Source organism: Mus pahari, chromosome 2 (assembly GCF_900095145.1).
Source record: "Mus pahari chromosome 2, PAHARI_EIJ_v1.1, whole genome shotgun sequence".
Taxonomy (NCBI): domain Eukaryota; kingdom Metazoa; phylum Chordata; class Mammalia; order Rodentia; family Muridae; genus Mus; species Mus pahari.
Window position 1 is genome coordinate 85,185,362 of NC_034591.1, and position 24,207 is coordinate 85,209,568.

Here is a 24,207-nt window from a genome sequence, read left to right on the forward strand (position 1 = left end):
TTCATTGGGGTCACAGTTGTATTATGTGATATTTTTCTGGAAACTGTTTTGTGAGAGGATGTTCTGCTGAGAACAGCCATGTGGTGTTTTACTGGAAGCTGCCTGATGAGAGGGCCTGTGATGTTCTGCTGGAGCAGATGCCTGAGAGGACACGTGATGTTTCAAGAGAGTGGTCATTGCTCTTGCACTCATTTGCCTTGCACGACTTTGCTTGTCATTGTTGGGCTCTGCTGACACTGGTCTTTCCTAGAGACACTCTTGCATTGGTTAGCCTTGCTTTCTTCAGTGATCTTTACTTTTTGTGACTCCATACACAGAAACACACCAAAGAACTTCTGGTGGTATTCCGGCTGCTTCTTGTTGCTTCCATGGACTCATGCCATTTAGCAGAGCCTCACTTCTTCTGGATCAAGCCACTTGTACTGATTGGTGCTTGGTGTTTTGCTGTTGGACTAGACTGCTGACAACAAAGATTGGAATCACCCCAAAGAACTATTTCTAAACAAGTCTACAACTCCTGTTTCCTCTTAACCTTTCTTCCCCCCCCTCCACCGCTAGCGAGTGATGGGCTAGAAGGGAGGTTGAAACATAAAGAACAATAATTAAGGTAGGTTTTGAAAAATCTAAGCCTACTGGCATGATCAAGAGTTCAAAGCTGCTGAGCAAGCCTTTAATCCCAGCATTTGGGAGGCAGAGGCAGGCAGATCTCTTAGTTTGAAGCCAGCCTGGTCTACAGAGTGAGTTCCAGGACAGCCAGGGCTACACAGAGAAACCCTGTCTCGAAAAACAACAACAACAAAAAAACAAACAAAAAACAAACAAATAAGCAAAAAAGCCTGTGTTACCTAACTAGACCCTGTTTTTAAATTTTTTAAATTAGGATATAAAATAAAGGAAAGGAAAGCAGGAGGGAGAAAGAATGAAGGAAGAAAGAATGAAAGAAGGGACAGAGGGAAGAAGGAAAGAAAAAAAGAAGAGAGTGGAGAAGACAGAAAAAGAAACGGGCCAGTGGGAAAATGACCGTGATTGTTACTAGGTAAGTGATTTCTTTTAAGGGCAAATAATGTGTTCCAAATTTAGATCAAAGTGATGGTTGCATGAGCCCATGAATCCATGGAAAAACACTAAGCTCCACTTTTTGCTGAGTTCCATGGTGTATGATTTCTATCTTGATTAAAATTTTATTCAAGCATTTAATATAGTCAAAATACAAAAAGCCATCTGCTATCTGGCATTAATTCTAACTAGGTATATTTTCTTTTTCTTTTTGTATTTTTTGTGTAGACAACAAGCTTTCTTCATTGATTGTTGTGACTGTTGATTAACTATATGTAAAGTGACTAATATAATGCCTAACATATAGCAAATACTCAAAGTATGAGAGTTATGAGAGTTTAGAAAAATAAGGCCTGGCACAGTGAAACTGCTCCAGTGGCCAAGAACCTGAGACTAGATAGTCCAGCGACCTAGAGGAAAACCAAATACTACTCATCTGCTAATGGAGCGTAGCAACAAAATGACTCCTAACAGCATTCTGTTATATCTATACATCAGTGTCGTGCTCAGCCATCATTAGAGAAGCTTCCTCCTGCAGTAGATGGAAGTAAATATCCCGACCTACATACAGCTGGACAATGTGCAGAGAGTGAGAGAACTTGGAACCCCTGGTCTGAAATGGGGTGCCTTAACCAAGTCTCTTCCCTCAGAACTCAGGCAACTCTGTGCATGAGGTGGTAGAAGGAATGTAAGAGCCAGAGGAGATGGACGATGCTAAGAAAACAAGGCCTTCCCAACAGAGCTGGATCAATACATATGAACTCAAGAGACTATGAAAGCAGGCCCAGGGCCTGCACAAGTCAGGGCCTAATGGGGCCCCAGTGCTTAGACTAGAAATGGACACAAGTCCACATCCCTAACTCAGAAGCTATCTCCAATTGATAACTGCTTGCCAATGTAAAATTCCATTTTTCCAGTGGAGTCTCACTTGGGATGCCAACCACAGGTCCCATGCCTAGCAGCATGTGGCTGAAACAAAATGAACCTACTATGCTCGTTCATTTGTTCTTGGGCTCATAATGTTTATTTGGGCATTGTTCTTTCTTTTTATTTTATTTTTATCCTACTGGTCTTTTGCTTATATGTTATAATTTCCTATTTTGTGGGGTGTTTTGGGGAAATTCTGTTTGAGAATGTGTATATTTCTACGTATATTTGTATTTCTTGTGTTTTTTTCTTTTTTTCCTGTTTGTTGGTTTGTTTTTATCTTTTACTATTATTATATGCTTATTTGTTTTCTAATGAGAGAGAACAACAACAAAAAAAGGGGTGTGGATTTGGGTGTACTTGGAGGTAGGGAGGAACTAGGAGGAGCTTAGGAAGGGAGAATTATAATCAAAATTTATGTATAAAAACCATTTTCAAAAATAATAATAAACAACAAACAGAATATAGAGGCCTTTGTTCCACACAGAATCTGCTAAATTAGAACAATACTCTGGAATATGTTCAGCAGCTGTTGAATTAAATAACTATTAAACTATACAGTTGTTGAATGACTATGAATACATTAAAGCAGGAAGTATGAAATCTATTACTTTTAAAATGCTTTCTATAGACATAGTGAGAACATTGTTGGATGCATTTAAACTGAAAATCTTGGGTGGGAGAAATTAGTCAGTGGATAAAAGTGCTTGCCATATAAGCTTGATAGCTGTAATTTGATACCTAGACTCCTAAGACCTAAAACTAACAACGTTTTAAAAGGCAAGCATGCTCCCTCTGTGCTATATTTACAACTCCTGGTGTTTTAATACAGGTTCCTTGTGCCTCTCTGCCTCTTGAGTGATCTTACAGGCAATATATAGCAGAAGGCATAGAAGAAAACTTTTGTAGACTTGGGTAAAACCTTGTTGAGACAACAGAAGCATAATCAACAAAACAAAAATAATAGTACCTCATCAAAAGATCCTTTTATGCCTCAAAGGATATTACTGAGAACATCAGAAGTCAACATTAGCTTCAATAGCACATGAATATGATTGAAAAAAAAGCACCATGAAACACTGTAATCGCCTAGACACAAGGACGGTAGGAAGTATTTCATATTTTCAAATGTAAGACTAGAATTCTAAACACATACCCAGCTTTAATACAGAAAGTAAATCTAAGGATATGGAATTTTGTGGGAACTCTTGGGAATTTTAAAATCTAGTTTAACCATATTTACGTATTTACGTATTTATTTGTGGGGTTGGGGGAAGTGCATGCACATCCTTTGGCAAGTGTGTGTAGGTCACAGGACAACTTGTCAGAGTCAGTTGTCTCTATCTTGTGGGTCCTGGGACTCAAACTCAAGTTATAGACAGCAAGTGCCTTTACCTACTGAGCCATCTTGTTGAACTTTAAATGATCTTTTAAATAAAACACTTTATGTGAAAATAATAAGAGAAAAGAAAGTAAAAAGTCAGCCCACAGGAGAAAATATTTGCAGGAAATATATCTGATGAAACAACCATCTGAAGCATATGAAGAAGCCCTATGACATAATAACAAAAGATAAATATAGCAATTATGAAAAGGCAAATGATCTCACTTGTAGGAGGCCACGACCCCTCCCCTGGGCTACCCGAAGCTGCACCTTAAAGATGGCACCTGTTGGCTATGGAGCTTGTGGTAAACAAGTCCATATTTGGTGGTGATAATGTTCCTGCTCTTCTGGTTGGCTGAGGCCGCACGCCTGGTGAAGTGATGTGGCCTGCCTCGATTGGAGTGGATAAGAGTATAAAAGGGCTTGTATCCCGGGGCTCGAGGGAGATGAAGAAAGAAGGTTCCTGAATAAACTGCTGATTGAAGAACTGGTGGTCGCATCTTTCTTGCTGGTCGAGAGAGGATGCGACACTCAGTAGACATTTTCTAAAGAATATGTAAGAGGGGCCAATAAGCAGGAGTGAAGGTATTTGGTTCCATCAGCTTTTAGAGAAATGCAAACCTAGACACACAGACCTTGGGTCATACTCAGTAGGATGGCTATGACCAAAGACAGACCAATACCATGGCCAAGTATGAAGGTCTGGGGCTTCCTTCACTGTTAGTGTCCATTAAAGAGTGGTCTTTTGGGAAAATAGATGAATAGTTCCTCAAAAGTGTTAAGCACATTGTTACTATGTAACCCAGAAATGATTCATTGTTATATCCAGTGAAATATCCCAGAGAACCGAATACAAATAGTCACACAAAATCTGTAAATCAACATTCATAAAGTATTACTTGTGAAAGACAAGAAGTGAAAAAAAACCCTAAATTTCTGTCAACTTGAAAAAGAGATAAGTAAAATGCAGTCTCTTCATGCAATGGGACAATACTGAGTCATAAGAAGCAGTATTGATTCATGCTACAACACGTGTAAACTTTGAAAACATTACATAGGTGAGAGAAGGCAGCCAGCCTCAAGGCTAGACACTGGGTGATTCTATTTCTATGTAGAGAATGGACACCCACAGAGAAAAGCAGCTTAGTGACTGCCCAGGCTTGAGGACCATGGATGGTCTCAGCTGTGTGAACGTAGTGAAAATACTCTAGAGAAACCACACAGCAGTACTCTTTAGATAAACGGGTAACATAGTGAATGAGTTATATCTTAGTATGTTACTTTTCTGTGTTTTGTTTGTTGTCTTGTTCTTTTGAGACATAGTATCACTGCAGCTCGGGCTGGTCTTGAAGTCTTGGCAGCACCCCTGCCTTAACCTCCTGAGTGCTGGAACTGACTGTAGGTGCAACTGTAACACAAGCTTGGTGGAGTTTGGTCTCAGTTTTTTGTTTGTTTTGGTTTTTTGTTTTTATCCAGACAGAGTTTTTCCTGTGTAGCCCTGGCTGTCCTGGAACTCACTCTGTAGACCAGGCTGGCCTCAAACTCAGAAATCTGCCTGCCTCTGCCTCCCAAGTGCTGGGATTAAAGGCATGTGCCACCACTACCCGGCTTCAGCTATTTTCAAAGGGTAGAAAGAGTATGGCTAAGAATTGCTAGTTGGGCATTGGGTAAGAGACACAAGCTGTGCGAGAGTGAGAGAGTGTGGATGTGGGGGAAATGAAACAATGCAGAAATAAGTGATGCCTGTAATATAACTCCATATTATAGTTTCTTCAAGGCATTGACTTAAATCTGTTCATAAATTTTTATTATCTTCAATCATGTTGTTGATTAACCCGATTAGTTATTGGAATTTCAACACTTGTTGAAACTTCTATCAGGACAGAGATTGGTTTAAGAATTGATGTCAATAGTCTCATAGTGCATCTAGAAGATTGCCACTAGCACTTAATGTGTGACCTTAGTAACTTATCAATTCTGAAGGTTTCATCCCTGTGAGAAAGGGATAGTTTTCTAAAAGGATGTGAGGATGAAACATTCGTAGCACTTGCTGCCTGAGATATGTTTTCTATTACATGCTGTAGCAATGGAAAAAGATTGAAAATTAGTGTGTATTGGTACTGGATTACCTTTGTGGGATTTAAGGTTCCCAACTAATGTCAGAGTTAGCATATAAGTACTAAATCAGTTTCCTCCCTTCACACATAATATCAGATGTACTATAAAACATTTCCTCTTAAGAACATTCGGGGGGGCTTGAGACAGGGTTTTTTCTCATGTAATCCCTGCGGTCCTGGAACTTGTTCTTTAGATCTGGTTAGCCTTGAACTCAGGGATTCGTCTACCTCTGCCTCTTACCTAAGTGCTCCGATTAAAGGCGTGCGCCACCACCCCAGGCTCTGGAGCACATTTTACTAACACCGTTGACCAGATACCGACAGATCAATTCATCGCGTTGATTCTAGAAAGCGTTTCCACAAACACTGTTTTAGAGGATTGCCGAGCGTCCAGTTGTGCAGTTAGGACTTAACAGCTCTTAAAGCGTGGTGGCAAAGACCGGAAAAGGCGCGCAACCCAATTAGTTCAACTCCTCTTTGGGATTCCTTCTGCCACGCAGATTCATGTCGCGGCGAGAGCAGCCCTGGAATTCCGTTCCACATTAAACCGAATTGCCCTGATTCGTTACGAAGGGTGGAGGACAGCACTAGAAACCCAACAGTCAGGGAATAGCAGCCCTGAGGTCGCAACCTACCGGAGGCTACTGTGGCACCCCCCCAACCCCCCGGAAGTTTTTGAGGCTCCAGTTACTAGGTCTGGGAGTCACCTTGACCCTCCCAGAAAGGTGGAGAAAGTCCTGGGCCGGAGACAGAATGAGTGAAACCAAAGACAGAGAACACTTTCGTGAGCAGAAGACGCCCTCACGTTTTCCTGTTTTCAGAGGGATCTAAAGACCGAGAGTTTAAGGGTGACAAGAGCAGGTGGCAGAACTCCGCCCCGTACTCGCCTCCCCACCTTCAGCGAGCACGCCGCACACTTTCCTGGAGATCCCGCCTCTCAGGCGCGCGCGAAGAGCTGCTGCGCGGCGCACGCTGGGAGTTGTAGTTCAGGAGCAGCCAGCCACCCCGGGCTGATCAGGTGTAGCCTACAGGCCCCATGGTGCCGTGCGGCGCAGGCCGCTCCCGGATGTGTGCCTGGCGCCGGAAGAGAAGGCGGCCCCCCTCTTTCGGCCCGGCCATCTTGTGGGAAGAGCTGAAGCAGGCGCTTTTGGCTCGGCGCGGTCCGCTGCAATCCGTGGAGGAACGCGCCGCCGAGCCACCATCATGCCTGGGCACCTACAGGAAGGCTTCGGCTGCGTGGTCACCAACCGATTCGACCAGCTATTTGACGACGAATCGGACCCTTTCGAGGTACTGAAGGCAGCAGAGAACAAGAAAAAAGAAGCCGGCGGGGGCGGCGTTGGGGGCCCCGGGGCCAAGAGCGCGGCTCAGGCCGCGGCCCAGACCAACTCCAACGCGGCGGGCAAACAGTTGCGTAAAGAGTCCCAGAAAGACCGCAAGAACCCGCTGCCCGCCAGCGTCGGCGTGGCCGACAAGAAGGAGGAGACGCAGCCGCCGGTGGCGCTTAAGAAAGAAGGTAAAGCCGGGCGAGGCGGTGGGGAGCCCGGGCTGGCGGGCAGGACGGGGGCGTGCGCCGCTCGTTCGCTCGCTCGCTCGCTCGTGCAGCCGGCGGGGCCGCAGAGCCCTCGGAGCCCCCCGCACGGTGCCGGGAACGTGGCTGGTCCCAAGTCCACGCCGCCCGCTCGCTCGCAGGCTCGGCGGGAGCCTTCCCGCCTCGGGCGGACGGTGCGTGCTCCGAGAGGGCGGCCCGGGCGTTCCCGCCGATTCCTGCCGGGCGCTCGCCTCCTGGCTCAAGGCGCCCGGGGAGCGGCGCGGCGGGCATTGCTTCCTGCCCGGCGGGCTCCTGGCTGCCCGCTGTGGGCTCCGCTCCTGCCCTGCCATCTTGTCCCACAATGGCGCGGACCCTCAAGGAAAGGCCCGGACTCAGAGTTTCCACTTGGGCTGCGTCTCGGTTTGGGGGGCACTGGTGAGAGTGTACGGAGTTGTTGCTGTTTGGGTCCCACGTGTGCGTTTTGTGTTGTGCCCTTTCGCTCTTACGTTGGAAGTTCCGGTAACTTACTGGCGTGAACTAAAGTGTTGGAGAGGAGGAGAATTTGGCCCCACTCATTTTAGAGGGAGTTCTGAAGAAAAAACTGTTATTAGCGGAACCCAAATCATGTCTCGATCCTTTCTTCCAACTAACTCCCTGGAGCCCCCAGGTCATAGGGCTTTGCTTGCACTAGGCCTCGTGGGCGAAATGAGTGCCCAGCCTGTCACGTCCCGGCAGCCGAGCTCAGTCTGTAGCTTTTCCTCCGCACGTGCGTAAAGCGTGGTCGGTCGGGTCTTCATTGGCGGCTAATGGTCTCTTCCAGGGCACTAGAAGTTTCATAGTTATGATTTTAGCATTCTTCTCCACTACTGGCTTGTGGGTGAAAAGGCAAAGCAATTAGGGGCGAAGAAAGTGAAAAATCAATAGCGAGTAGATATAGAATAACCTGTGAATCTTTAAAATTGCTATTATGTTAAAGTGCCTCTTACTGCCACGTGCTCATGAAAGGAATTGTTTCTCATTAGATTGTGTTAGGTTTGAAGTTTTTTTGGGGGGGTGGTGTCTTTCAGCGAAGGCTTAGAGTAAAACATCCAGTACCTAGTAGGTTTATAAAAGGGAAGAATTCTATTAATATATTTGGAAGCACAGTCTGGAGTGTTAAAAACATCATCACTTGGGCAGAATTACTGGGCCGATTAAGCTTCTTGACATTGCATAGCTGAATAAGACATTTAATTCCTGTGTTAGGGACACTGGATAGTGTTATTTAAACTGCTAAAATTTACCTCCTTTATGACTGTAATTCACAGAAGTACATGAATAAGTTGAGTAAATAAAACTCATCAAGTAGATGAACTCAAAAATGGTCAAAGCATGAAGCGTGATTTTAAATTATTCAATTTTCGTCACGAAGCCAATTTATGATCTTGCCTGTAAACTAGCATTATAAGTCATCAATATAGGACATTTTTATTTATAGCCAGGATTAAGTTTGTCATTTACTTCAGAAAACTTTTTTAAATTAGTAGTCGACCTTTTTCTTAGTTACTTCGAAGTCTTCTGTGGGTTGTACTGGGTATTGAACTTAGAACCTTGTCCTTGCTGGGGAAAATTTGGCATTCCACATCTCAAACCCTTAGATTACTCTTAAAAACCAGAGTTGCTTTTAAATAAGGTTATATATACATAAGGGGAAATTTTGAATAAAAATGCCAGTTAGTGCTGTGTATTGGGTGGTGGTTGGTACCTATCTCTAAGAGTGGAAACAATTGTTAACCTATGGTGTATCCTGTGTCTAAATGACACAATGCGGGAATGTAAATGTTTGTCTTACATAAATTTTGATGTATTTGTCTATGTAAAGAACCTGAATTGGCAAAATGTCATTAAGTGTAGACCAGGTTTTTTTGTGTTTAGCAAAAAAAGAAAAACAACTCTGGATATTAGTACAGTTCAGAACTCAAGTATCTGGTAAGTGCAGTAAAAGAACCTTGCATGCTTTTTTTAAAAATCATTTTTTTCAGTAGATGAATTTATATTTTGTGGTAATGGCAGAACCCAGCATTTTGCAAACTAAGCGAAAGTAGCTCTCACTGAGCTACACTCCCAAGGGCTTGATGAGTTTAGTAAGTTTTTTTCTGACTATGTAGGCCTCATACTGAGTATTGGGTGGGGAAACAAGCCATTGTTCCTTGGGTGTGTTTAGCGTGGTTATCATTACAAGGTCTGAGCTGGTTCTATAGCTCCACCCCAATACACTATACCTCTGATGAAATTTTTGTGAATGCCACGGTATAAGGGCTACATTTAAGGCTTGCCCTGAGAGTTTACAGAGACTGAGCTTAAATATTAAAGGGATTCTTTTTACCTTTACTGTATGACTATAGTTAAAGATTCTGAACAAATGAATATATCCTGATGGTGTTCCATTTTCTTACAATTAGTCACATTTTTAAATATTTTACAAAAACAATTTCTTAGCTGATTTTTTTTTTTTAACAATACCTAAGGCTTGGAAATTAGACTACTAAAGGACGAGTTGATAGTTAAATGCATGCCTAACATTCAGACATGCTCTAATAATTCAATTTATATTGGCTCTTTTTTGTGAGTTTCATAAATTATCAGAAAAAAATAAAGGCAGGAAAATTAGTTAATGCTTTAAATACCACTTAGTGCCATAAGTTTTCTATTTTCCTTTTTTTGAGAGGGTTCTGTGACAGAACTCAGGGCTATGCATGTTACTGACACCCTGGTAATGAGCTACATTTGCAGCCTCCTGAGCATGTAATTGCTAAAAGAAGATCTTAATTGTGTCTGATTTGTGAAGATGCTTTGAAAACAAATACTTGTAAGAGCAGACCTAGAAAAAGGCTTTCTATCCATACCAATAATGAAGTACTTCCTACTGGTTACATGATAATATTAAAAAAAATAAACTTGGCTGCTGGTATTGACTTTGATGTCTTAAAAGCCAAAAATACATCCCTTGGTTGAACTATCTGTAAGTTTAGAATTTTGTAGTCAGACTTTGACTTGGAATGGTACCTAGTGATTTCAGTGCCAGTTATAGGATGCTTGTAGATGGAGTTTGAGATATTTACTGTTGAATAAGAATGTTTTAATTTGTTAAATATACATGGATGATGCCTATCAGATTTAATAATTTAGGCTAAACTTTTTGTATTATAAAAATGATTTGCTTATGTTGGTTATTTGTCATAAGGAATAAGGCGAGTTGGAAGAAGACCTGATCAACAACTTCAGGGTGATGGAAAAGTAATTGATAGGAGAGCAGAAAGGCGACCACCCCGTGAAAGAAGATTTGAAAAGCCACTTGAAGAAAAAGGTGAAGGAGGTGAATTTTCAGTTGATAGGTAAGTATTAAGTAAGGTTTTCTTGCTTTGTCATCTTATAGTTAGAGCTTAACGTAAAACTGTAAGTTGGACAGAGTAGTTGGAGTGATTACTTTGTGTATTTCAGAGAATGTAAATACGTGTTATGTTATATTTACATTTTTGATAACATGTTTTAAGTTAGCTATCTTAATAGTACTTTAAATTAAGTCAGTGCCCAGTTTCTTTTCCTTCCTCTGCCCAGACACTGAGTTTAAAAGGACAGTGGTATTGGTTCTCCCTCATGTCACATGCAGGCTCCATGTGATGATTGTAGTTTTTGTGTGTATAGGTAGGTGAAGAGCGTATGACATGCAATGAGGCAGTAAGTGAATGTGGTCTAACCTGCAATGCTTTAAAGACTACCAAAGCAGTTTTTAATTCTCCCATATATGAGTAGAAATAAACTTGGAATTTTTTGCACCATATATTTAGTTGTTGGATTATGAGCTAGTAAGCATATTCTATATTTTTGAGCTTGGAGTGGATTTTCCCAGTTTCTGGAAACATTAGAAATATATTTTTTGATTTGTTTGTAGACCGATTATCGAACGGCCTATCCGAGGCCGAGGTGGTCTTGGAAGGGGTCGAGGAGGCCGTGGACGTGGAATGGGCCGAGGCGATGGATTTGATTCTCGTGGCAAGCGTGAATTTGATAGGCATAGTGGAAGTGATAGATCGTAAGTCTTATATTGATTGTTGCATGTATGAGATTTAAATGTGCTTATTTAATAAAAACAAAATTTGAATTTCTAGAACTAAAGAGTATAATGTTAACTCAGTTTTGTTAGTTCTTTTTCACATTACAGTGGCCTGAAGCATGAGGACAAACGCGGAGGTAGCGGATCTCACAACTGGGGAACTGTCAAAGATGAATTAACGTTGGTATTCTGATTTTTCTTTTAAATAATTTCAGTGAAACCAAAACTGCTAACTTACTAGTGGATTATCAGTAACTTAAATTTTGTTCCTGAAGGAAGAATGGATGTATATTAATAGTATATAATGGAAGAGTAGTATATAATGGAGGTATATTTTAATGGTTTTATTTTGCTCATGGATGTGTATATAGTCCTGAAGTCCTGTGATGAGGATGCTGGGAATATTATGACTAATAGTTCTAACTGTAGCTATTGTAGTCTTGTCCTTACAGAGTTTGATAAGCCCTCTTCCTCTCTTGGTTTTTGTTTTTGGAACTTTTATTTTTATTTTTTTTTAATTTTATGATGGGTTTTCTGTAGTTGAGGCTAGCCTTGTATTTGCTGTGTAATTTTGCAGCCCTCTACTGCTGTGTCTGACTAAGAAAGCTTTGTTTTAAAAGTGTATAAGCTAATTTAATAAATTTGTTTTCTCTTAGAGGTCTACTGGAGAGTAAAAATAGTAGAAATTAGTAAATATATAAAAAATGTAAAAGTTTTTACTTTGGTATGAAGGAATTTTGGCTACATGTAAATGGACCTAGATGCCTTTCTTCTTTCTTTCCTTAGAGAGTCACCCAAATACATTCAGAAACAAATATCTTATAATTGCAGTGATTTGGATCAATCAAATGTGACTGAGGAAACACCTGAAGGTGAAGAGCACCCTGTGGCAGATACTGAAAATAAGTAAGTGGTTTTGTGTGAGGAAATATTACTCTAACGTGGAAATCTGTCTGGGTTTTTACTAGTAAGGTAACTGTAATTTAATGCAGTTACTTGGTCGGACCAGCATACAATGAGACTTTGTTGATTTGAGACATTGTCTTGTGTAGTTCAGGTTGGTCTGGGATTCATGATTCTCCTGTCTCACCTTGTAAGTACTGGGAATGTAGGAAGTGTACTACCACATTGTTGGCTTGATAATTGTACTGTTTTCCTACACCTTAGAAAGGTGTATATATTTTGAAAGAGTGTATGTATTTTTAGTAAAACCTTTTAGAGCTAATCATAAAAAATGACCTGTTACTACTCAAGGATGAAGGAAAAGGAACAAGGTACTTAGTATTTAAACTTACATGATAGGATCTAGTGATAGTGTTCTCTGAATAGGTAGGATTATTAAAAACTGAACCAAGTATTGGTTTTGGTATTTGGAGTGTTTAGTCATCGTTCAAAGTAATTTCACCATTTTCAGTTACAAACTAAAACTAGACAACCTGAAAAGACTTGGTAAATTATGTCCAATTCTTTAAGTTTTTTTCTATTAATGTGAATTTTGAGCAGCAAATTATTTGAAACTATGAAAAGCAATGATGAGGATTTTAGCTCATTAACATTCTTTTAAAATTTCATGTGTATGGGTGTTTACCTGCATATGTGTGTTAAGTGCACTGTACTCATGCATGCAGTATCTACAGAGGCAAGAGGGGAGGGTGTTGTATCCCCTGGACTTAGTGCTATAGTGAATAATGGGATATTTTGGCATGCTGATTTTACTTTCTTTGGATTTTTTGTGGAACTCAATTTACTGGGTTATGACATGAGCATTGCTGTCTTGAAATCAGAGTAGCTGCTGCTAAACATTGGTTCTAGTGGAGCTTGCCAGGTGGTCTAAGGACCCCTACCCTCTCTGAATATGTGTAAACATTAATGATTGCTAAAGGGTGGGTAGAAAGCTCTTTTTTTCTTGGTTATTTAAGTTTCCTGTGTTACTGTAAATAAAGCCATACTCCTGTAAATAACTAGTGAAACTCATTGGTTCACCAGGCAACTAGAATAATTTCCTTTTGTGTGTTTGGAGTAAATACATGTTTTTCATGTCTCCCCAGGAAAAGTTAAGTTCAGCATAATATATTTTAAATGGTGAAATTGTCAGGTCTTTTTCTAGGTTTTTTTCTTTGACAGTCTGATTTCCATTGTGGCTTTGATTTCCAATGTATGGATGTACATTTCTGATATGGTTTGAGGGTATTTTTTCTGAACCCCCACCAACATCTTTCTCTGTTAATAGCCATTTATGACAAGAATGAAATTGATTATCATGCTGTGGTTTTGATGTCTTGTTTTTATAGTGAGGGTCTCTTGTAACTCTGAATTATGAACCTTGAACTATGTAATAAAGGATGATTTTGCTTCTGTATGATCCTTTCCAAGTGCAGGAATTCCAGGTGTGCCATGTTAGGTCTAGCTTGCATTTCCAGGACTCTTCCTCCCTCCTAGGTATACACTGCTTCTGAGTCACATCCCCAGCCTTATTGGTCCCCCCCCCCCCACTGATAATTACTGATGTTGAAACTTTTTCATATACTTTGTGGCGATTTGTATTTCTTTTGAAAGGAAAAAAAAGCTTTTTATATCATTGACACCCAGCCCCCACTTTTTTTCCTTTTTCTTTTTTCTGGATAGTTTCTCTGTAACAGCTCTCTCTGGCTGCCCTAGAACTCACTTTGCAGGCCAGACTGGTTGGCTTGAACTCAGATATGCCTCCCATTTTCTTTTTTTGTTGTTGTTGAACTATTTGAATTTCTTACATACTTTACATTAGGCAATTGTTGGTGAATATGTTATGTATTTTCTTCTATCTGTGCACATTCGTTTTTTAGTTTGATGAAATCCCATTGGTCAGATTTTGCTTTTGTTTCTTTGCCTTTTTGGGTCTTTGGCCAGACCAATTCCTTGAGGTGTTCTTGTCATTTGAACTTTGTTGTTATTTTTTGTTACTTTTAATTTTATGTGTATAGATGTTTAATGTGGATATATACAAGACATGCATGCAGTACCCAGAGGAGGTCATTAGATCTGGGCCTGGAGTTGTAGATGATTGCAGTATGTAGGTACTGATATTCAAATCTGGGTTCTCAGGAAGAGGGGCTCTTAACTACTGAACCATTTCTCAAGTCCTGTTTGGTTTTTGATGGAGGGTCTCACAATTTTGTAATGCTGGCCTAGAACTCAATATGTAGTCTAGGCTGGCTTCAGTTTACAAAATCTGCTTGCCTCTGTCTCTAGAGCTGGGATTGAAGGCATGTGCCACCACTCTCCATTTCAATCCATTTATTTAAAATTTGTAGCTGTTAAAGAATAGGTTTTCAAATAGAGCATAGGAAAAAGTCGATGTTTCCTGGTATCATTTATTGAAGATTGTCATTCTCCACTGTGTATGTTCTTGGAATATTATGTAAAAAAATCAATTGGCTGTAAATACATGGATTCATTTTTAGGCTTTCTATTTTGTTCATTGGAACTGTGTTGGGTCTGGACAGTGATTCCATATAGGACAGTGGTTCTTAAGCCACATTAGATCAATCAGAGAAAGGAGTTCTTTCCAAGCTTCCTTTTTTCCAAAAGAGTAGCTCTGGTAGCTGGGCATGATGACATAAGCCCATAATTATAGCACTTCAGGCGTGAATGCAAGATGATCAGGAATTCAAGGCCAGCCTGAGCTGGCCATTGCAAGTTTGAGACCCTCTGAAGATACATGAGAAAAAGGACTAGAAATACAAAGTACTATTTTGGTGAGCAACTCTTTTTTGGGGGGGTGGGGGTGGGGTTCCAAGACGGTTTCTCTGTATAGCCCTGGCTGTCCTGGAACTCACTTTGTAGACCAGGCTGGCCTCGAACTCAGAAATCTACCTGCCTCTGCCTCCCGAGTGCTAGGATTGAAGGCGTGGGCTACCATGCCCTGCTTGGTGAGCAACTCTTAAATGATGAGAGAAGCATTGTATTTTGTGAGCTTGTTGGAATAAGTCATATCACTGGAATATATACAAAAGTAAATGGAAAAAGTTGGCCTTTTACATTGAGAATTTAGTCGGTGGTGGCATGCAGCTTCATTCAAGTCCAGTACTTGGGGGCAAGAGACAGGTGGATCTCTGAGTTTGAGGTGAGCCTGGTGTACAGAGAGTTCAGGACAGCCAGTGCCACACAGAGAAACCCTATCTTGAAAAACAAAACAAAAGAATTTATATGTGAAATGTGTTACTTTGGAGGGATAAGCATAATGGGGATTATTGGTACCCCACAATACTTAGCACACCCTTTTTCTTTATTAAACAAAATTGAGTCACTTTCAGAGTTATTCTCAAAGACTTTCTCAGAAGAAAATTATATATTCATGGAATATTCAAAAGGATTTCTGTGGTCAGGACCCAGGAGCAGTTAAGGCAATTATTTCTAATGAAGATGATGGTCACCATGATAGAGTAGTCTACTCGTAGTAGAGGGAAGCCAAATATAAGGATGTTTGAAGGATAAGTTTAAGAAGCAAAACTTCCAGTAGGTTTTAAGGTACAATTACTGTCACAATTGGTGAATTATTAGGGCAATTCCAGGTGATTTGATAGACTTTATTCATCTTCCTGTCAAGATTGAATGCAAATTTTCTTGGGGAAGTTATAGATAGAATCTGTACAAATATAAAGAACTACATAAAGATATTTTAGCAATGATGCTACACTAAATCACTTGCTATCTTTGGAAGGAAGTAGAGCTCCCAAAAATAGTGCATGATATGTTTGGTGACATTTGGAATTAGACTAAGATATTGGATCCCTAGGCCTGTAGTTTATGTAGAAAGGGGGACAGATAATTAAAGTAGTTAAAACTTAGGGATTATATTGGGAAATAACTATTCTTTGCTTGTGTGCTAAAATAGGAGAACATTAGATATAATGGTCTCCTTTATGAAATAAAAAAGATGGGGTGGGGTTGGTTCAGTCAGTAAGAAAAGCACCTTCTATTTGAGCTTCAAGCATGGGTGCACATCTGACCAACCTTACACCTTTTAGTGAGGATGGGAAGATTTTCTTTTGCCATGCCTCTACGTGAACATAGAACACCTGTATGCACCGCATACACTGTTTTAAGAGAAAGTAGACCATGAAATTATTTATATAAGATAGTACAGTTTAAAATACAGTTTCAAAGAGATGTATATTAATGGGTTAATAAGGCCAATTCAGGGTAAATACTCATTTAAGAAGGCAAGTTAATGTATATACAAATAAATGGCATAGACTGATGCTCTCTACCTGGCTGCAAGTTGGACACAGTCACTGGGTTATATAGAAAGCTGTGATTCTACTTTTGATAGTCTTTTCTAGCAGATTACTAACAATTAGTTTCTTGTTATTGTAATTTGAAATACACATTTTTAAAACTTTGATTTAATATATGTGGGTGTTTTGCTTTCATCTGTATATGTGTACCATTTGTATACATCTGTGTACCATTTGTTTGTTTGTTGCCTGTGTAGTTCAGAAGAGGGCTTTTTATCTCCTGGAGCTGGAGTTACAGGGAGTGGTGAGCGGTGGAGTACGAGTGCCAAGTCAGTGTGCTCTTACCCCCCAAATATTTTTCTACAAATTAGTATCTGCCATTAGGCATAAAATTTAAATATCTTTTTCACAGGGAGAACGAAGTTGAAGAGGTTAAGGAAGAGGGTCCAAAAGAGATGACTTTGGATGAGTGGAAAGCTATTCAAAATAAAGACCGAGCAAAAGTAGAATTTAATATCCGAAAACCAAATGAAGGTGCTGATGGACAATGGAAAAAGGGATTTGTTCTGCATAAATCAAAAAGTGAAGAGGTAAGGTAAAAATTGTTTAAGTTTGTTCAGATGTGACTTGAATTATAGTTTTTGTTTTAATTTTCATATGGATGACCTTTTTTTTTTTTTTGAGATAAGGATTTCTTTCTGTGTAGTTTGGATCTTGCTTTGTAGACCAATCTGGCCTTGAACTTAAGTTTTAACCTGCTTCTGCCTCCAAATGCTATGATTAAAGGCATGTATCTCCACTGCCTGGCACATAGGGATAACTTTTAAGTTTTTTTTTTTCTTTTTTAAGATTTATTTACATGAATACACTGTAGCTGTCTTTAGACACACCAGAGGAGGGCATCAGATCCCCTTCCTTATAGGTGTTTGAGAGAGTCACCATGTGGTTGCTGGGAATTGAACTCAGAACCACTGTAAGAGCAGTCATGTTCTTAAATTCTGAGCCATCTCTCCAGCCCTTCTCAAACTTTTAGTCTTATTTGATGTAGGAGCTTGCTCAGAAAGGAAAATAGTCAGGACTTGGGAAATGTTGGTATTTTTTCTAATCTAAGAAACATGGGAACTAATGTAAATTTTTGAGAAACTCATGTTGATAGCTAAGGCTTAATGTAATAAACATGAATCTGGCCAAACACATATCTCCTAAATTATTTTTCTCTAGCAGTTTTTGCTGGCCTTCTTTTTTTTTTTTTTTTAAGACTTATTTATTTATTATATGTAAGTACACTGTAGCTGTCTTCAGACACTCCAGAAGAGGGAGTCAAATCTTGTTACAGATGGTTGTGATCCACCATGTGGTTGCTGGGATTTGAACTCGGGACCTTCAGAAGAGTAGTCAGTGCTTTTAACTGCTGAGCCATCTCTCCAGCCCCCCCCCCTTTTTTTTTCTTTTTTTGGTTTTTTCGAGACAGGGTTTCTCTGTGTAGTCCTGGCTGTCCTGGAACTCACTTTGTAGACCAGGCTGGCCTCGAACTCAGAAATCCACCTGCCTCTGCCTCTGCCTCCCAAGTGCTGGGATTAAAGGCGTGCGCCACCACCACCCGGCTGGCCTTTTTGATATATGAATTGATTCATGTAATAAGTTGGACTGTGTCAGAAATTCAGACTGTCATGCAAATATAAAGTTAAGAAGGCAGCTCATAATTTATAAAATGTAATGAGATTTTATTTATCCACTTTTTTTTTTAAAGATTTATTTATTTTATATAAGTACATTGTAGCTGTCTTCAGAACCACCAGAAGAGGAAGGACATCGGATTCCATTACAGATGGTTGTGAGCCACCATGTGGTTGCTGGGAATTGAACTTAGGACCTCTGGAAGAGGAGTACAGTGCTCTTAACTGCTGAGCCAACCCTCAAGCTCTATCCACTTATTTGATATTGGGAATTGAACATGCTAAAATCATATTTTCTGCCAATAAATCATAACCCTTAGCACTCAGTTTCTTAATATATTTTAGTTTATTAGACATACTGATGGCAGAGGCCAATATAAAAAACATTGTTAAATAGAAGTGAAGTTTAAAAGTTGGTTTTAGAGAAGGTCTTAGCATGATTTTTAAGATTTACTCTATAAAGATATAAGTGGATATTGTTTGACTATCAAGTAAAAAGTACATCTTGTTTTATTATAATGAATTTTTTTTATCTTCTTGCAGATGAAATAGTATTGTATGAGTAGAATGATAGACGTAAATCCTGATTGAGCTATAAAAATTATTGTAAATTAAACTATGAAAGTTATTGTAGAAATTGCCATTTAATATTAACATGTTAGTATGAAAAAGCTAGTTGTGATATTAGGTAATTCATCAGTATATTAAGATGTGTGTCCCAGTTTAAAATATTTTCCCCCGAACTTGGTAGAAAACTACAGTAGTCCTATTTATGTGTGATTTTTACCTTCTGCTGTTTTCAGTTAACCTCTAATCAACTAAGGTCAAAAAATACTAAATAGAAAATTGTAGAACAATTTTATTGCATGTCATTCTGAGTAGTGTGGCAAAGGCTTAGCATTTATTTTCCTATATTGACTAACTGCAGGGGTGAATCATTGATTTACAACTATATGTGCATTGTGTGTACTTGCCCATTAGAAACCTAATGTAGCTCATATATAGGAATAAAGCATAGTGTAGGGTTTGGTCTTTCTGGTTTCAGGCATTTCCTGAATTTAACAAATATTCTACAAATATTGGATACTGCTGTATTATATAAAGTAAGAAAACTTGAGTTTTGAAGATCATAAAATAACAATTGGTTTTAAAACATTGAAACGTCTTTATCAGGCCACTTCGGTTAATACACTTATATTATCTTTGTAATATGAATACTTGTTTAAATATGGGCTTACTGGTTTATTTAATATTGATACTACCTATAGGACATATAATCAGGTGATTCTGAGAAGAAACGAGCTTTGGGAATGATAAACTTATAAGCTTAATTGTTGTAGTCACAGAGCTGAGATCAGGGGACGACTGACGTCCTAGGTGCTCTAGAGAGACAAAAGCTGGTTGGTTTGTTTAGTATCACATTCTAGAACTCAATCTAAAAATTAAGAATATGCTCTGAGTATCAACAACTCCTTTGTAGTAAACCCATCCAGGTTCAAATGTATTCACTGCTTTTGTGTTTTAGAAAGTTAATAAATGACGCCAGTGATTTTGAAATACCAAACATTTAGATCCACAAGCTATAGAAAGCATTTTTATTTGGTGTTGTTGTAGATTCATATGCATGACTTTCATATTTCCTTAAAATTTATTTTTTTAAAAGATTTATTTATTCATTTATTATATGTAAGTACACTGTAGCTGTCTTCAGACACTCCAAGAGGGTGCCAGATCTTGTTATGTATGGTTGTGAGCCACCATGTGGTTGCTGGGAATTGAACTCAGGACCTTCAGAAGAGCAGCAGTCAGTGCTCTTAACCGCTGAGCCATCTCTCCAGCCCCTCCTTAAAATTTATATTTGTTGATCTAGTGACATTAAATATAGTTGTCATAACTAAAGTGATGGAATTTAATTTGGGTGTCATACAGAAACTAGAAAAATGTTCATTTGTGTTTTAAAGTAATAGCAACTGTGATATTTCAGGCAGCCAGAAAGGATAGTGTATACATTATCCTTCAAAAATAGATTTTATTTGTATTAAGAATAAGAACAAGTCACCTTTGATTAGTGTTAAGGGAACTTTTCAGCCAAGGCTTAAAACTATTTCATCTAGAATATATAAAAGCCAGGCATTGGGAGGTAGTTCTTTTTGCTAGTTTGTGGGCTTTTTCTTCCACCTTTTCAACCCCCTAACACTACATGGAGAGCAAAAGGGATAGAGAGGAAAGAAAAAAGATCCCTGAATAATATATTCAGGGATTGGGAAGGGGGATTATGTTTTTAGACTACTTCCTTCTAATTAAGGGCATTGAGTTCCTTGGGATAAATTTGATCTTTGCAATCAGGATATCTAATTTCTTGTTTCTTTGTATATAAACTCCAGCCAACCAACCATCCCACCCCAATTCTTGGTGTCCTAGTATTTATATATCCTCAGAAAAGTACCCAGAATCCCAAATGTTATGCAGTAGCATAAACTACAGCAGCTGTAAAGTTTAGTCTTAAAGTTGTATACATTCAGCCTTGGGAAGGAGGTCCTAGTTTTGAAAGAATATAGATGTTTTTTAAAAACCTCAGATTTATTACAAGTAGAAACTACATATCATATTGGAATACCAATTTGAAGGAAGTGTTTTAAATGTTACAAGTACTGGTGAAGATTCACAAGAGTGGGAACTTGTCACTTATATGCCAGTAATGAAGGACTGGTATTGCCTGCAATTCAGAGAAATTTGTTAAAGAGAATACATTCTACAAGGTCACTTCCTGAGCCCCAAATGAACTTATTACTTGTTGAGCTAGATAGTGGATGTATTCATGCACATAAAGTACAGCATTCGTGATTCATCTTTTAGGGGAGAAAGCATGTTTAAAAATTTTGCACTATTGCTTTTATATTAATTACCCAGGGGCCTTTACTTAATATTTTAGGCTCATGCTGAAGATTCAGTTATGGACCATCATTTCCGGAAGCCAGCAAATGATATAACGTCTCAACTGGAGATCAATTTTGGAGACTTAGGCCGCCCAGGACGTGGTGGCAGAGGAGGACGTGGTGGACGTGGACGTGGTGGACGTCCAAACCGTGGCAGCAGGACTGATAAGGTAATTTTAAGATGCCCTTTCCATTTTAAGCAATTTAAGACTTGTGATTACTGGCTAGATACTTTGGAGGGAGGGGCATAAACAGAACTAAAAGAACAAATAAGAAACACCATTTGAGTCAGGGTTTCACTATGGATCTCTGGCTGGCCTGGAACTCATTATGTAGACTAGGCTATCTTTGAACTCATATCTGTCTGCCTTTGCCCTGGGAATAAAGCCATGTGCTACCACGTCTGACTGTTTTTTTTTTTAAGCACCTTAATGATTAGTGCTGCCAATAAGTTGAATTAACCATACTTTAGAATTCTTACTCCCTACCTGTTAGGGCGCTGCGTTTCATTTTTTGCATGCTGGTATTTATTTTTACTCTAGGGATATCTTCACTGCTTAATAAGTCCTGGTATAGAACAACTTGGGGATTGCAAAAGTTCTCCTGAGACAGTAGTCTATTATTTAGTTAGGATGGGATTCATGCCAGGTGGTGGTGGCATATGCCCTTAATCCCAACACTTGGTAGGCAGATCTGTGAAAGTTCAAGACCAGCCTGGTCTACAAAATGCTTTTTAGACAGCCAGGGCTGCACAGAGAAAATTGATCTTGAAAATCAACAATAATGTGGAATTTAATGTTATTTTTGTCAATGGGTAGTCTATCAGGCTGTCTCCAAACCTGTCTCATCCTCCCAAAGTTTGTGACTAGCCCTTTGCTACCACTGTAAAACAAGTTCTTAATGACAATTTTGAAAGATGCCCAAGGGGTTGAATTTGAAATCAGAATTGCCTGTTGACAGTATTAAGGATAACCTTAGTGTCCAGTTTGAAATAAATCATAAAATCCTGAAATCTTATTTTTATTTTGGGGGCTTTTTTGTTTCCGAAATTGTGTCTCATTTTACAACCAGTCTGTCCTGGAATTTACTCTGTAAACCAGGCGGCCTCTCTCTGGGTTTAAAGACTTACACCACCACATCTGGCTTAGTAATTGTTCTTTTTTGTTTGTTTGTTTTTTAAAGATTTATTTATTTATTATATGTAAGTACACTGTAGCTGTCTTCAGACACTCCAGAAGAGGGCGCCAGATCTTGCAACAGATGGTTGTGAGCCACCGTGTGGTTGCTGGGATTTGAACTCTGGACCTTCGGAAGAGCAGTCGGGTGTTCTTACCCACTGAGCGATCTCACCAGCCCTGTTTGTTTTTTAAGTAGCCTTACCTCAGTGGTTTTCAACCTTTCTAATGCTGCAAGCTTTTTTTTCCTTATGTTGCGAGCCCCAACCATAATATTGTTTTTCTTGCTGATTCATAACGATTTTTTGCTACCGTTGTGAATTGTAATGCGGATCTGATATGTTGTTACTGTAAAAAGATCTTTACACTCATACCCAGTCACAAGGGGGTTAAGACCCACAGGTTGAGAACCACCACCCTGTCTACTTACTTCTTTGGAAGCTGCATATAGTGGTGTGATAACAATGCAATAGGCTTTGTCATCAGTGATGCTTTTTCTACTGACTTTGAAAGAGGAAGGTTTTACATATATATGTGAGGATTTTCAATAACTTGGTTTGTTTCCCAGGCTGTAAGTAATTGGGTTCTTTTCTAACATTGAATGTACTATTTAAATGCCAACTGACTGTTAAACCTGCTTTTATATTGATAATACTATTATGTTGCTAAGGGAAAAGTTCAAAGTTAGTAACAAAGTGAGAGCCCACGTGTTGCATGGAAATCTCCTTTCATGAATTCATAAGTATGCTTGGTTGTGGTCCAACAACCATAATCCCAGTACTTGGGCATTGGTCATGTTATGAGTTTGAGGGTAGCCTGGGCTACAAGTGGCAAAATCTTGTCTGAAAGGAGGGAAGGAAGTGTCACTCTGGTAGAACACTTAACCTAGCATGTACAAGCTGTGGGCATGATTCCTAGCATGTCAAGTAAATTACAGTATTTCACTGCAGAAAGAAATTCATTGCAAATATATATAGTTTTATTCTGGTTTATAATTTATTTAAAGTAGAAGCTTTGATCTATTTTGTGTAGTGTATTAACATGAATTTTTTTTTTAGAATTTAGTGTCTATACTAAGTACAGACACTAGCAGGCTATTTTCAGGATTTGAGAATTGTGGCTAATTTTTTGTTTCTGTTTTTTTCCTTCCCCAGTCAAGTGCTTCTGCTCCTGATGTAGATGACCCAGAGGCATTCCCAGCTCTGGCCTAACTGGATGCCATAATACAACACTGGTTCCTTTGTGGACCCTCCTGTTCAAAGCTTTTGCATGCTTAAGGATCCCAAACAACTAAGAATTAAAAAAAAACAAAAAAAAAAAGACTGTCATTCATACCATTCACACCTAAAGACTGAATTTTATCTGTTTTGAAAACGAACTTCTCTAGCTACACAGAAGTAACAAAATATGTTAGTCAGTTTTGTATTTAGAAATGTATTGGTAGCAGGGATGTTTTCATAATTTTCAGAGATTATGCATTCTTCATGAATACTTTTGTATTGCTGCTTGCAAATATGCATTTCCAAACTTGAAATATAGGTGTGAACAGTGTGTACCAGTTTAAAGCTTTCACTTCATTTGTGTTTTTTAATTAAGGATTTAGATGTTCCTTCAATTACAAGCTGGTTTTAAATATTGGACATAATACTGGTTTTAATACCTGCTTTGCATTAAAACACATGGTCAGCTGGGACATGTAAACTTCTGATTTATAAGATTTTCTGCTGTGTGGAATACTAACCACTATGTATTTTAACTATATATTTTCATTTGGAAGTTGAAAATTTTCTTTTCACATCTTATGATAGCTGATATATACTAAATCTTTATACAGAAATGTCAGTACTTGAACAAATTCAAAACATTGGTTTATTAACNTTTGGCTNACGCATGGTTTATTAGGTTTAGATTATACCTGATTCACCTATATTTACTTTTAAAATGTATGGCTTCCTCATTTTAAAAGTAAAACTAAACACTGCTTTTGGAACTTGTAAACTACTTATTGTTGATAGATACAGCCTGTGTTCAGTGAAATCATTTGTGGGTGTGGGTTTTATCTTTCCTTGAACAAGGTGGGCAGAGTAAGTTAGTTA

At 39.0% G+C, this 24,207-nt stretch overlaps 1 protein-coding gene across 4 annotated transcripts; it reads left to right on the forward strand.

Annotated features, from left to right (window-relative positions):
- The first annotated feature begins 6,575 nt into the window (after positions 1-6,575).
- On the forward strand, positions 6,576-23,748 carry Serbp1 (SERPINE1 mRNA binding protein 1). Of its 4 annotated transcripts, none has more exons than XM_021190288.1 (8): positions 6,576-7,000; positions 10,239-10,389; positions 10,947-11,087; positions 11,199-11,288; positions 11,895-12,014; positions 16,737-16,914; positions 20,933-21,106; positions 23,266-23,748. In XM_021190288.1, exons 1-8 carry the CDS (start codon positions 6,688-6,690, stop codon positions 23,320-23,322), a joined length of 1,224 nt encoding a protein of 407 aa, XP_021045947.1. In that variant the 5' UTR covers positions 6,576-6,687; the 3' UTR covers positions 23,323-23,748. The 4 variants fall into 4 exon arrangements, with proteins under 4 accessions (XP_021045947.1, XP_021045950.1, XP_021045951.1 ...); XM_021190291.1 differs by having other exon boundaries at positions 6,577-7,000; positions 11,940-12,014; XM_021190292.2 differs by having other exon boundaries at positions 6,579-7,000; positions 11,217-11,288; positions 11,940-12,014.
- Positions 23,749-24,207: the final 459 nt, after the last annotated feature.

Excerpts from the sequence above, each read along its gene's own strand:
- Serbp1 (XM_021190288.1), top strand. The coding sequence starts at position 6,688 with ATGCCTGGGCACCTACAGGAAGGCTTCGGCTGCGTGGTCACCAACCGA. Across the intron at positions 10,390-10,946 it reads GGTGAATTTTCAGTTGATAG|ACCGATTATCGAACGGCCTA; the intron begins GTAAGTATTAAG and ends ATTTGTTTGTAG. Across the intron at positions 11,088-11,198 it reads CATAGTGGAAGTGATAGATC|TTCTTTTTCACATTACAGTG; the intron begins GTAAGTCTTATA and ends CAGTTTTGTTAG.